This window comes from Marmota flaviventris, chromosome 17, assembly GCF_047511675.1.
Source record: "Marmota flaviventris isolate mMarFla1 chromosome 17, mMarFla1.hap1, whole genome shotgun sequence".
NCBI classification, from domain to species: Eukaryota; Metazoa; Chordata; class Mammalia; order Rodentia; family Sciuridae; genus Marmota; species Marmota flaviventris.
Window position 1 is genome coordinate 73,776,084 of NC_092514.1, and position 13,811 is coordinate 73,789,894.

General features: G+C 62.8%; 1 protein-coding gene across 3 annotated transcripts in view; it reads left to right on the top strand.

Moving 5' to 3' along the window:
* The window catches only part of LOC114082867 (alpha-1,6-mannosylglycoprotein 6-beta-N-acetylglucosaminyltransferase B), a 55,867-nt gene extending 42,354 nt beyond the window's left edge, over nucleotides 1-13,513 (top strand). For 2 of the 3 annotated variants that reach the window (XM_071603305.1, XM_071603307.1), the window contains 7 exons: nucleotides 1,997-2,127; nucleotides 6,199-6,354; nucleotides 7,080-7,226; nucleotides 7,315-7,431; nucleotides 10,968-11,042; nucleotides 11,357-11,613; nucleotides 11,957-13,513. In XM_071603305.1, the coding sequence (XP_071459406.1) occupies nucleotides 1,997-2,127; nucleotides 6,199-6,354; nucleotides 7,080-7,226; nucleotides 7,315-7,431; nucleotides 10,968-11,042; nucleotides 11,357-11,613; nucleotides 11,957-12,155 (1,082 nt within the window). In that variant the 3' untranslated portion in view covers nucleotides 12,156-13,513. The remainder of the gene's footprint in view (nucleotides 1-1,996; nucleotides 2,128-6,198; nucleotides 6,355-7,079; nucleotides 7,227-7,314; nucleotides 7,432-10,967; nucleotides 11,043-11,356; nucleotides 11,614-11,956) is intronic. The other variant, XM_071603306.1, reaches the window with a different exon arrangement.
* The last annotated feature ends 298 nt before the right edge of the window (nucleotides 13,514-13,811 follow it).

Here is a 13,811-nt window from a genome sequence, read left to right on the forward strand (position 1 = left end):
TGTGTGGAGCGCCTCAGTGAGGTGGTGGGCACTGATTTCCCCGTAGGTCAGGAACCACTGAACAAGGGCCACTACCTGATTTATGTGAATCTCTGGAGCCCACGCAGGTCCTCGGAGAATGTTAGCTGATTAAATTGAAGAAAGAAGGGGCAGGAAAGGGAGAGAAGCTTGCCAGTTAGGATTCACAAGGCAGGAAGCACACCTTGTGGGAGGGGGCTGCCTCCCCCCACCCTCCCTGCCCCGCTCCTTTGGCTAATTGCGTTTGGAACCTGTCCCTTCTGGTGGAGTTGGTGGAAGGGAGGGCTACACGGGTTTTTCAGACATGGAGAACAGGGGGAACTGCAGAGGGAGAGTGGCCTGGGGGCAGCCCCAGCTGGAGGCGGCGGGGAAGGCTGCCTGCCCCCTGGGGCCCTTCCCTGGGTTGGGCAGCAGAGCTGTCCTTGCCCTGGCCACTCACAGGGAGAACTCCAGGCCCTGGGGCCTGAGCTGTGCTCCTGCAGGTCTGGACGAGAGATGGGCTGGGAGGCCCACCCGTATAGTGTGGGGTTTGCAGGACTCTGGGGGCTTTGGGAGCACCTCCACAGGAGACGATCGTCTCTCCCTGAGACGCACAGTTATTGATCACGGCTTTTTGTGGCCTCGAGGGGGCAGATGGAAATGCCACACTCAGCCTACACATTTGATCAGCACTGACGTCCCAATTTGAGAACTGCTCAAATGTGGAAAATGTGCATCTTAAATGGAGAAATAGGGTGTTTGGGATCCAGGCCATTCTGGGAGATGGAGGATATGCAGTTGCCCCCGACCTCCCTTGCCAGAGCAGCCTCCACCTGAGAGGACAGAGTGCACTTAATTGGATTCAGCAGTCATTCATTCAAGGCCTTGTGCCTTGCAGGTGTGTGACCCTCATCCTCCAGGACAGACAGAGCTGATGGCATGGCACTCCCGGTGTGGCTGTGGAAGGGGAGCAAATGGCTCTCCTGACCCTGGGACGTGGGGTCCTGGGACTGATGAGGAAGTCCCAGTGTAGACTGTGCCTTAACAGAGACCCAGCCACATAGGGCCCATGGGTGGGCCCTATGGGAGGGCTGTGGACCCCAAAGGGGCTTCTGGGAGGAGGTAACAGGTGAATGGGGTCCTGATGCAGGATAGGATTTTATTTCTCAAGAAATGAGAGACGGGCAGTCCAGGCAGAGGGCACAGCAGAGGAGATGCTGGGGGTGTGAATGTGCAGATGTGTCCTCCACTCTGTCCTTCACCCAGCCGGGCCCTGTGCCAGGTGCTAGGGACACAGAGGTGAGGGAATAGCTGCAGCCCTCATGGGGCTTATATTCCGACAGTAATCAAGATGCAATACTTTGGTGGAGGAGTGTTGTGACAGGGCATAAAGCCATGGGGGATGGGCTGTGAGGCCACTGGAGAACCCACTGTCTGGAGAGGGAGTGCCCAGGTGTGGGGGCAGGGACCAAGAGGTGTCCCCAGCCTGGAGATTGCTGGGAGGACTTTGGCCTGTGGGTCTTATGCAGAGGAGGACCCTGATAGAACCCCTGGAGGAAAGTCCATGCTAAGAGAGCCGCAGACCCCGCAGGAGGCTGTCAGTTCCAGGCAAGAGACAAGGGTGGCCTGGACCAGGTGGCAGGGATGGGGGAGATGGAGACAATCCTAACTGGGATGATGCAGGCGGTATCACACACGAGGTGTGCAAAGAGAGATGGACCCTTAGTTCTGGGCCGAGGGGCTGAGAGGACAGCAGACAGTCTGGGCACCTGGGCCCTGCGCCTCAGTTTCCTCACTTGAAAACAGTGCAGGGCTGGAGGACCCTTTGGATTTCCTGCTCTGAGCTGTGACAGGCGGGAGCATTGCGGGACACTCTTCCCACCTGACCCTCACCTCCCACCCGTCCCCACCCTGCCAAACGGGGACCTGCGGGACAGGTAGACAGGGTGCTCCCTCGGCTGTTTGGTAACCCCTTCCCTTCCGCGTGGTCGGGCTGCAGCTCACACCCCGGACAACTCTTTCATGGGCTTCGTGTCCGAGGAACTCAACGAGACGGAGAAGCAGCTCATCAAAGGCAGCAAGGCCAACAACATGGCCGTGGTATACGGCAAGGAGGCGAGTATCTGGAAGGTGAGCGCAGTACCGGCCACGCCCCCACGGACGGGCCACGCCCCCAGCAGTGCCGGCCAATCTGTTACTCAGGCCCCGCCCGCTGCGGTGCCAATCACGCTCACCCGGGCACCAGCCACGCCCTCAGCACTGCTGGCCACGCCCCCACAGGCGGGCCACGCCCCCAGCAGTGCCGGCCAATCTGTTACTCAGGCCCCGCCTGCTGCGGTGCCAATCACGCTCACCCGGGCACAGCCACGCCCCCAACATTGCTGGCCACGCCCACGCAGACGGGCCACATCGGGCCGACTCAGGCCCCGCCCTCTGCGGTGCCAATCACGCTCACCCGGGCACCAGCCACGCCCCCAGCAGTGCCGGCCACGCCCTGCCGACTCAGGCCAGGTCCCTCCAGTGCAGGCCGCACCTGACCAGTTCCCTCCTTCCCGGCTGCCGGCTCCTGTATACCGCCGGCGCGGGTTGGTGGAAAATGTCTCCCAGTAATGGTTCCGGAATAAAAGTCCCTGACACTTAAAGATGCCCGAGGCTGACGACGACTGTCTGCCCCCGCCTCGAGCGTTTGCAGTAACTCAGAGGAGGACTGCATAGAGGACTGCCACCAAATCCTCCGCCCCCTCCTCCGAAGGCCGTGGACCGTGTGTGCCCCGAGGGGGCTTGAGGCTGGGACTCTGTGGGATGAGCGGCAGCAGGAGGGCTTGAACTTTAGAGCCACCTCTTCAGGACTGGGGTGGGGAGAAGAGCTGTGGCCTGGGGTGACACTGCTGGTGGGTCGCTAACTGCTCTCTCTCTGTTCCCTGTGCTTCCCTTGGCGACGAGGCAGCTCCAGGTATGGAACGTCTGCAGCATGCCCTTGGCTCCCAGCAGGCTCGGTGGGCTCCCCCGGGGATGTCCCCTGACTCAGCACTCAGGGTCTGTGGCTCCTGTAGGGAGGACGGTGATGGGGACAGCAGGTCCCTACTGGTCAGAGCCCGGCTTGGCATGGCCACAGGACGGTCGCTAGGGTTGGGAGGGACAGGGTGGTTGGGATAAACCTGAGGTCTGGGTTCATAGTAAACTTGCCGACGGTGGAGACACGGATCGCAGCTGCACCATCTTTCTTAGTGATTCCCACGGTTGCACTCGTGAGGGTAGGTCCCACTGTCACAGGAAAACCTCAACCACAGTGATTCAGACAAGTCTGAAATCTGGCTTTCCTTCCTGGTCACAAAATCAGGAGGTGGTCACGCTGGTCTGGCGGGAGTCCTGGGCCCCCCTTCCTGTGTGGGCCCCCAGGTTTCATCTTCACCCCATTCTTCCACGTGGGTCCACACGGCTGCACACACTCCAGCCACGACAGCTGTGTTCCAGCCAGCGAGAAGGAGCAAGGAGAGGGTGCAACATTCGGGGTCATCTTCTTCCCACCTGTCTGACATCAGATCCCTGTCCCACGGCCATGCCTGGGCGGGACACTGAGAAGTGGCTTCTCCCCAGCAGCCCCATCCCACCTCATTCTGGGCTCTGACTGAGGACTGGGGCACTGTGCAGGGTGTACGGCAACAAGGTGACAGGCCTTGGACCCCTGGGTGCTCCCTGGGTGCCAGCTCTTGGGTCCTCTCATTTGTCTCCGTTCTGCGTGATAGGGACGATTCTTACCAGTGCCATCCGGGGACTCCAGACCTAGATTGCCCAGTGGCCCTTGGTCTGTAGCCACAGTCTGGTCCCTTCATGTGCTTCATTCCCTGGGCGCCGCTGGGGCTTAACCTAGGGCTCTCGCACCGCAAGGTGGGTGTCGTGCCCCTGAGCTGGACACCAGCCCTGGATGGCGTTTTTAAATCACAGTATTGAATTTTTTTAGTTAAAAATATTTTTAGCCATCTTCTTGCAGGATAATCGACATACAGTAAACTAAATATGTTTAAGGTTCACGATTTTATGAGTTTGAACATAGACATTTACCTGTGAAACCACCACTGCAGTCAGCATAGGGACTCTCTCCAAAGTCTCCTCCTCCCATCTGTCCTCCCCCATCTTCAGGCAACCAGGGGCTTTCTTTTTGTCACTATGGGTTAGTTTGCATGTTCTAAAGTTCTGTGTAAGTGGAGTAATGCAGTGTGTACTCAGGTTTGTGTGGACCTTCTCAGTAGTGATCTCGCGATTCATCCATGTTTTGGTGTGAACCAACCGTTCATCCTTTTTACTGCCCAGTAGTATTCCATTGTATGGATATACCACAGTCTGTCTGTTCCTTCAGTTGTTAATGGACATTCGGGTCATTTCTGATATGTGGTATTATAAAGAAAGCTGCTATGAACGTTCATTTAAAAATTTTTGTACAAATACATACTTTCATTTCTTTTGGGTAAATACGTAGGATCAGAACGATTGGGCCATATTGTAGAAATCTGTTAAACTTCTAAAGAAAAGGAATCACACCATGTCACAGTCTTCCCGACAATGTGTGAGCATTCAGTTCCCTTTACAAATTTATGTTAGCCATCTGCCCTTCTAACAGGTGTGGAATGGCACTTTTTTTTTTAATTTTAATTTGCATTTCCCTAATGACTGGTGGTGTTGAAGATATTGTGTATTTATCTTCCTTGTATCTTTTATAGTCATGCATCTTTAAAATTTTTGCTTGGGCATGCTGTAATACCAGGAGGCTGAGGCCGGAGGATCATAGGTTCAAAACCAGCCTCAGCCACTTGGTGAGATCATGCCTCAAAATAAAAAATAAAAAGGGCTGGAGACGTGGCTCAGGGGCTAAGTGCCCCTGGGTTTAATCCCCGATGCAAAAACAATTGCGTATTTTAAATTTTATCTAGAGACAGGGTCTCACGGAGTTGTTTAGCGCGTTGTTTTTGCTGAGGCTGGCTTTGAACTCGCGATCCTCCTGCCTCAGCCTCCCAAGTCGCGAGGTGGCGCACGTCTGGCTTATTTTCTTGCTGCTGAGCTGTTGTGGTTCTTCACGTCTCTGGATCCAAGGTCTCTGTCAAGCTCATGCTTTACAAATGTTCTCTCCTGGTCTGTGCGTGGCTCGTGTTTCTCTCAACAGCATCCTTCAAGGAGCAAGGTTTCTTATCATACTGAGGCCGAGGTGTGGCCTGTGGGTTGGGCCTTTGTACTGTAGCCAGGAATCTTCCCCTGCCCCCACAGCCCCAGGGTTTCCTCCCGCCTTCTCTTCCCTCCTTCGAGAGAGTGCCGAGTGCCCTGGTTCAGGTCCCCAGGGGCAGTCCCTTCTGAACCTGCCCTTTCACACCGTGTGAGAGCAGAGGCCATTGCTTTCTCTCTGGCCTTTCCTTCCTGCGAGGCCCCTCGGTGGCTCTCAGGCTCCCCCTCCCTCCGGGCTTCCATCACCCCCTGCTCCTCAGTGGGTGTCTGCTGCTGTGGGGAGGGACGTGGGCGAGAAGCCCAGAGCCGTGGTTCTGGGTTCAGGTGACAGGGCTGCTCACCTTGGTCCTCGAGGTCCTTGGCGTCTCCGACGAGTTTTGGAGTCGGGCTTGTTCCTTCCCTCTCGGGTTCCGAAGGGGACATGACTTGAGGTCACGGGTGACGCTCTTTCCTCCCGGAGGGGCTTTGCTTTACTCTTGGTTGGTGGCTGGTGGCCCTAGAAGTCCCAGATCACCTCAGTCGATGACAGTGACGGCAGCGACTAGAACAGGGTGGCCTGCAGGGGCGACTCCAGCTCTGGTCCACCTTTCCTTCCAGATCATTCCTGAGGAGAGGAGGGTGGATGGATGGGCAGACGGACAGATGGGTGGTGGGTGGAGGGATGAGGGGTGGGTGTGGGGGTGACCTGAGCTCCTGAGAGCACCCAGTTCCTCCCAGGCACTCGGGGTCCTCTGACGTACCGAGGAGGCCAAGGGACCCACCTGGATCCCTCTCAGTGGGTCCCCGTCGGCCTCCTTTGGAAGAAACACTCCGTGGCTAAAAAGAACCCGGAACCCTCTGGCCTGGTCCAAGCTGCGGAGTCACTGATGAAAACCAAGGACCAGAGAGGAGCGGGGCCTGGCCCAGGGCTGCACAGCTGCGGCCAGGCGCCTCGCCCGGGCCTGCTTTGGAGCCCGGGGTGAGGCCGCCTCGCCTCCTCTTCCTCAGGGGAAGGAGAAGTTCCTCGGCATCCTGCACAAGTACATGGAGGTCCACGGCACCGTGTACTACGAGAGCCAGCGGCCCCCCGAGGTCCCCGCCTTCGTCAAGAACCACGGCCTCCTGCCGCAGCCTGAGTTCCAGCAGCTGCTGCGCAAGGCCAAAGTGAGTCCCCCGCACGCACGTCCTCGCCCCGCCCGCCACAGAGCCGCCGCGGTCACCTGCGCCACACCTGCCAGGGCTGCGGCCTCCACGCGGGGCCCCTTCTGCGTGTGGACACGCCCCAGTGTGCTCTGCTGCCCTGAGCCCTGCGTCCAGTCCTGGGGAAGGGGGGAGCGGCCAGAGCCCGGGGCACACATGGGTGCCCAGCAGGCAGGGCCAGCCGACAGGGAAAGGGGCCTGGGCAGGGCCACAGCCTGGCTGTGGGTGACAGGAGCCAGGCAGGTGTTTTGGAGCCTCTGAGTGGGTGGGGGGGCAGGCTGGGAGAGGCCCTGGCTGCAGTTCCTTGGGGTCGTTCATGCTGGAGGGCTGCTTCTGCGGGTCCACGGGGAAGGATCTCTCTGTGCAGTGAACGACCTGAACCACCTCACACAGCAGCCCCGATCCAGTACGACTGATCAGGCCCCTTGCGGGAGCCAGCCCTGTGCATGTTGGGTGCAGGACCAGGGTTTAGGAGGAGTGAGGGGGGGGGGGGGGTCCTTGGAAGTCGGCTGCAGCCTCTTGGGCTGGGGATCCTTGCTGTCCTTCCCCTCCGGGGTCACAGACCACAGCACCCCCCAGCCTCACCCTGGGGAGACCAGGCCTGCCCAGAGGGAGGGCGCCTGCTGCCCGGCCCCCACCCTGCCTGGCTCCGGGCTCCCGCCCTCCCTGACCTGTGCCGGGCCGCTCAGCTCTTCATAGGCTTCGGCTTCCCCTACGAGGGCCCGGCCCCCCTGGAGGCCATCGCCAACGGCTGCGTCTTCCTGCAGTCCCGCTTCCGCCCGCCGCACAGCTCCCTCAACCACGAGTTCTTCCGCGGCAAGCCCACCTCCAGGGAGGTGAGTGGGCGCGGGGGCTCCCGGGGTGGGGTGGGGGGGCGACGGGGCAAAGGGGCGGGACGCAGAGGGCCGCCTGTCTGCCGGCCAGGTGTTCTCCCAGCACCCCTACGCAGAGAACTTCATCGGCAAGCCCTACGTGTGGACCGTGGACTACAACAACTCCGAGGAGTTCGAAGCAGCCATCCAGGCCATCATGAAAACCCAGGTGAGCCTCGCACCCAGCCGGACTGCCGCTGCTCACACTGCGGGCCCTCATTATGTAACCAGAGAGACGTGCCCCTCTGGCTAAGCTCAGACTCGGCCAAGGAGCCCACCTCCCTCCCAAACCTACCTCTGAGTCCAGCCACATGGACCGGAGAGTGAGCAGAGGCCCTCACTCACCAACCCAGGGCGTAGGTTTTAGAGAGCATACCTTTGTGCAGTGAACGACCTGCACAACCTTACGGGGTAGCCACTGTTTCAGAGTCACTTATTGAGCACAATGAAGGGCCAGGCCCTGTGACCACTCCTAACACAAATTGGGTGCTAAGTAAATGTCTTCAGGATGAAAGCGTGGAGCTCCTTCAAACCCTGCTTTAGGTGTGGGTCTGTATCCTTTAAGCAGCCCATCTCGAGTGACAATGTGCACATAGCTCTTCTGGGGACCTGGTGGACAAGATCAGTTTTCACTCCTGATGGGAGCACCCAGGTCCGTCCGTCCTTGTCTGGAGATGAGTGTTTCTAGAGTGAGTGCCGAGCAGGGCTTGCCAGGTCCTGGCGCACACGTCTTTAGCTGAAACAGACGAGGCCAGGGTCCCGCCAAGGAGCTCACTCTGACCCTCGGTCGCAGCCGGCGAGACCCTCTCCCCTCCCGGGAATCAGCTTAGACCGCCTCCCTCTCCCCTGGAAGTCCCTCAAGTCACAGACTGAGCTTTGGCTCCTCTGGGGTGCCCTGAGGCAGGGGTCCACAGGGGGACTCTCTGGGAGGGGTCAGGAGGGAGGGGTCCCAGGAAGGGGGGGGGGTCCTGAGCAGGGTGCCTGGAGCTCCTCACCCTGGGGCCCCTGGGCAGGGGGTTCAGTCACATTCCAGAGGAGCAGGAAGTGGACGGTCCTCCTCCGGCTCCCTGGAGCCAGCCCTGGGGTGGACCGTCTAGGACAGAGGGGCTGTGGGGAGCCGCTCTCCGGCCGTGTGACGCTGGGCCTAGGGATGCAGACAGGGTGAGCCCAGGGTCACCCCGGAGTCCTGGCCCGGCCTTGCAGAGCTTAAGGCGAGCAGGAGCCCGGCTGCTGGCCAGGCCCCAGTCAAGGCTGGACGGCGGATTATTACAGGTTCAGGGGTTTGAGTGGGGCCCGGAGCGCCAGAGCCCGGGCAGCAGCCTCCGGCAGGGGCCTCGGGGCTGAGGGGGTCACTCCGTCCACTCGCAGCCCACGCCCCCGTCACTCCTTCTCCCCAGTCCTCAGCCCACCTCCCTGGGCCCTGCTGGCCTCCTCTTGCAGAGGGGCAGGGGCAGGGTGGGGAGGGCCACCAGCCAGACTCTTCCCCAGCCCCGTGAGGACTGGCCTGACCTCCAGGGACCACCAAGCAGAAGGAGCCTGTGGGGGGGTGTCCCCTCCCCAGACCTGAAGGCTGGCGCAGGGGAGGGGGCTGTGCATGGGAACGAATGTGCCCTAGAGTCCCAGGCCACTGCTGCTGGGACTCGGGGACTGGGACTCGGGGACTGAGGAAGGAGGCTGCCCGGGGGGAGGGGCTGGGGCTTCCTTTTCATTCTTTTATGTTTTTACATGAACATCTGTTTAATTTTGTTATTCAGTTAATTTAAAAATAGCCAAAGCAGGGCTGAGGACGTAGCTCAGTGGTCAGGCGCTTGCCTGGCCTTCAGGAGGCCCTAGTTTAACCCCCGGCCCCGGGAAGGGAGGGAGGGAGGGAGGGGAGCCAAGACCAGGGACCCAGGAGCTGAGGTGTTGACATCTGGCCAGCCCAAGCCTCACGGGGACCCCAGGCCTCACGGGGACCCAGGCCTCTGATGCCCTGCCCGCCTGTCACTAGACCTAACGGGGGTGATTTGGAGGCAGGCTGCTGCCCGACGGGGGATTCATGGCAGGCAGGACGGGAGCGCGCCCTGCGCGCAGGGCCTTTGAATCACCTCGTGACAAGTGCCTCGAACACGGGGGATAACTCGGGGATCTGCTGTCACCCTAGAGCCGGAGCGGCGCTGGGAGAGGAAAATCCCTTCCCTGGGCCTTTTCTTTACATCCTGGGTTGGAGGACTTGGCCCTGCAAGGGGCCCGGCAGCCTGCAGGGGCAGCGCTCAGAGGCTGGACTCTGCCCTGGGCGTCAGGTCCTCGTGGCCACTTGTGGGGGGTGGGGAGGAGAGCCCAGTGGGACAGGCCCGCACAGCACCTGGGACAGAGGTGGTGGCTGGGATGTGCAGGGTGGCTGGAGGGGGACATTGGGGTTCTCTGGGACTCCGAGCAGCCCTGGGGTTGAGAACAGATACAGTGCCTGGTAAACCAGACCTGGGACAGGGTCAGGCTGGTGACCTCTTGTCCCTGGAGTCAGAAGGTGGCCGGGACCAGCTTCAAGGGGAGCAGTGGGGTCTATTTCCCTGGGGCCCTGAGTGTTGGGAATGTCCCTTTGGTCAGAGGGTCCAGGATGGGCCTGCAGCCCTAAGAGGTGGGCTCTGCAGGAAGCAGGGCCCCACGTAGTTCTGCTGGACATCCTGCTGTCCCCTGGTGAGGAGGGAGGGGCACCCCCGGGGCCAAGGGTCTCATCCCTGGAGTGGCAGCAGGGAGACGGCGTCACTGGGGACTGGGCGGGGCGGGGCCAGGTACCATCGTGCGGGGCTTGGGGAGGCCAAAGGCAGCGGCCACCTCCCTTGAGTCAGGCTGGTCAGCCCCACGTCCTGCCGCCCCTGCCCTCTCCACCCGCGGGCCCTCCCAGGCGGCTCTCTGCTGGGCCTGCGGTGAAGCACAGGAGGGGGTTGGGGAGGTGCCCCCTGCCTCTCGGTTTCCTCCGCCTCCTGTCCTCCAGCCACTCTGCCCGCGAGCCCCGGCGCAGGCTGCCCTGGACCCTGAGACCATTAGGTAGCACATGGCCTCTTGTGTAGCGCCTCCTTCGCAGCCACATGTGGCCTGGGCAGGGCGGTTTACAGATGTCACCTGTTCCCTCCCACTGGGAGTGCCCTGTGTCCCTCTATGTGAAGGTCCCACATCTGAGGTGGGGTTCAGGTGGAGCTTTTTGATCCCACAACCTGAGTCCCACTGTGTGCCAGGCATGGTACCAGGCACCAGGGACTCTGGGGAACAAGCCTAGTCCCCGCCCTCGAGGGGCCATGGGCTCCTGAGAGAGACGGGGCGGGCGTGGGCAGGACGCAGGGACACAGGGGCTCAGGTGCTGGTCTTGGCGGGGGGAGGAGTCTGGGGTGCTGAGAACCTCCGGGAACGCGGCCCTGTACCAGGAGGACATGGGCTCAGGGTGCTCTGAGGGGGTGGCATCTAAGAGGGGCCAGGCTGGGGAGGGGGCACAGAGCCCAGGAGGGGTGGAGGGTGGGGCTGTGGGCAGGTGGGGGAAGGGGCGGGGACAGGAAGGGTCCAGGGCTGAGCCTGAGTCCCCAGAGTCCCCTCGAGGGTGTAGGGAGCAGGGACGGCAGCGGAGGGGCCCAGGTGGACGGGGTGGTTGCTCCCTGGGCCTGAGAGCAGAGCAGATCCCCCAGTGCCAGCCCCGGGCCCAGCCACAGGCCTCTCCCCGGGCGCCCTCCACAGGTGGAGCCCTACCTGCCCTACGAGTACACCTGCGAGGGCATGCTGGAGCGGATCCAGGCCTACATCCAGCACCAGGTAGGTGGCCCTCCGCTCCCTGCCCGTCCCAAGGCCATCAGGGCGGGGCAGGGGGCTGTGTGGGACACACGGACACTGCAGGTGGGAGCTGCGCAGGTCCCTGACCTCGGCCTCCTTGCCTTCCTGCAAAGTCCCTGGGGGCGCCTGGGTGTGGGGTGGGGCTACTGGAGGAGCAGGTGACCTGGGCGTGTGCGGGCGGGCGGGGCACCCAGGGAGTGCCCAGCGTGGCTCCTGATGAAGCTGCAGGCTGGGTCCTGGGTGGCCAGGCCATCGGCGGCCCACTCCGCCTCCCTGACGCGGCTCTCCTCCTGCAGGACTTCTGTGCAGCGCCCAGCCCTGCCCCGCCGGGGACCCGCGCCTCGCACAGCCCCTTTGTCCTGGCCCCCAACGCCACCCACCTGGAGTGGGCCCGGAACGCCAGCGAGGTCCCCGGGGCCTGGCCCCCGCCCCACTCGCTGCGGGCCTGGCTGGCCGCCCCCGGGAGGGCCTGCACGGACGCCTGCCTGGACCACGGGCTGGTCTGCGAGCCGTCCTTCTTCCCCTTCCTCAACAGCCAGGAGGCCTTCCTCCAGTGAGTGCCCGCCCGCCGCCCGCCCGGGGGCCTGCCCTCGGGTCCGTCAGGGGCCTGCCGGGGGGGCATCCGCGTCTGTGGCTGTGCTCTTGGTGGACCCAGCCGCCACCAGGACGCTCCCTCCCAGGCCCCCCTGCGTCCCAGCCCCTGGGGCCCGTCCCAGCTGGGTGGGCACCTTCTCCACAGGGCGGCCGTGGCGTCCCTCCAGCTGGGACCCCGGCCCCTGTCCCCCAGGCTCCCAGAGGCCGTTAAGGAGCTGAACCTGCCTGTCCCCGAGTCTGGGGCAGGGGTGCGGAGAGGTGGGCAGTGCCCCCGTGGTGACCGTGCTGTGGCGCCCGCGCAGGCTGCAGGTGCCCTGTGACAGCACGGAGTGGGAGATGCACCACCTGTACCCCGCCCTCGCGCAGCCCGGCCAGGAGTGCTACCTGCAGAAGGAGCCGCTGCTCTTCAGCTGCGCTGGCTCCAGCACCAAGTACCAGCGGCTCTGCCCCTGCCGCGACTTCCGCAAGGGCCAGGTGGCCCTGTGCCGGGGCTGCCTGTGAGGTGGCCGAGGCCCTGCCCTGCGCCTCCCGACAGAGAAAGCACCAGCAGACCCCAGCTCCAGCCGCTCGCCTGCCTGTGGCTCCCCGGCTGGGGCTTCCCTCCCAGCCTGGAAGTGGCCGGGGAGAGCCAAGCACAGTCCAGGGGGGGACAGGCCCCGGGCACTCACCTGGGGGTCCTCGCTCTCACCCGGGACTCACGGCCAAGTAGATACTGGGCTGGTCGGAGGGTCCCAGAGGCCCCGGAGCAGGTGGTCTGAGGCCCCTTGCTTTGTGCAAGGTAAGGTCTGGACCAGGGGAAGAGCCTGGCCATTCCTGGGCCCTGGGTGGGGCCTCCTGATTTATGACATGGGCAGCAGGGTCCACTGGGGGAGCCCAGGAGTGGACAGCAGCCTGGCCCAGGCCTGTGCTGGGAGAGACCTGCGGGGTGTACCCTCTTCCTGTGAGGGCCGCCGAGCACGCAGGGCCAGCCGGGTCCCTCTGGGGTTGTTTGGGGGTGGACAGAGGGGAGGGTTGTGGGAGGTAGGCTGGGGGGCCCTCCTCGCCCCGCCCTCGCCCCGCCCTGTTCCTTCTCCATTTCCTGAGTCCCCTCCCTCTCCACTTGGGTGCGGGACCACCTACACCCTGGCCGGCTTGTCCCCGTCCTGCTTGTCCCAGATCTCCTCCCCGCGGGCTGAATCCAGTGGCATGACCTGCAGCCCCAGATGGGCGGATCTGCCCCACAGCCTCCGTCCAGCCCGGCCAGGGGCAGGCTTCCACTCGGCCTGCAGGGGCCCCTCCGGGTGTCCCGGGAGTGTCCTCCAGGTCCCCAGACGCTGGCTCCCACACCCTCAGCATCTTTTGCAGGCAGGGCTTGGGGTGGGCTGCCCACCACCCCGGGCACCCCCAGCCCGTCCCCGCTGCCCGGGCCCCCAGCTCCCGGCGGCCCCCACCCGTCCGTGCTGCATCCGTGTCCCCCTTCAGCTTCGTCCAGCCTTAGACCAAGATGGAGCCACGTGCCCATCGGTGTGGCATGCCTGCCCGCCCCAGGGTGCCCGTCCCCCGTCTGATTCCACGGCCAGGCTTTCAGAATCACTGCCACCCCCTTGCCCGGGAGAGGTCTTGTCCACCCGGCCGCCCACCCAGGGAGGCAGCCCCGGGGCCTGAGAGTTGGAGGAGGGCTGGAGGTGACCGGTCCTGGGAGCCCCTCCTGGCCAGGCTGGCCCCGGGGCCGCAGAAACCACGGCGGGAAGAGCTCGATGTCCCCAGGACCTGACCCGTGGGGGGAAAGCAATAGAGACACTCTTTTCTCTCTCTCTCTCTTTTTTTAAAGATTTATTTCTTGAAATAATAAATATTTTATTGGGATGTGAGATGCAAAAGAGGAATTGTGCCACTCCTCGTCCTTTACGGGGACCCCCACGGCTTGCTCATTGGGGGGTGGGGCTCGGGGCCCCGGGCTCTGCCTTATGTCCCTTGGAGCACACGGGACCCTGGGTTACAAAGCTGGCACCGGGGACCGGTGTACCCCTCCCCGCCGTGACCACAGGGACCCTCCTCGTCACTGCACCTGCTTGACAGGCAGAGTAGTGCCCTGTCATGCCCACCTTGAGCCGGCCTCGCGGGCTCCAGCAGGCCGGACACTGATAAAGGCCAGGCGATCCCCGAGGACTATGGTTT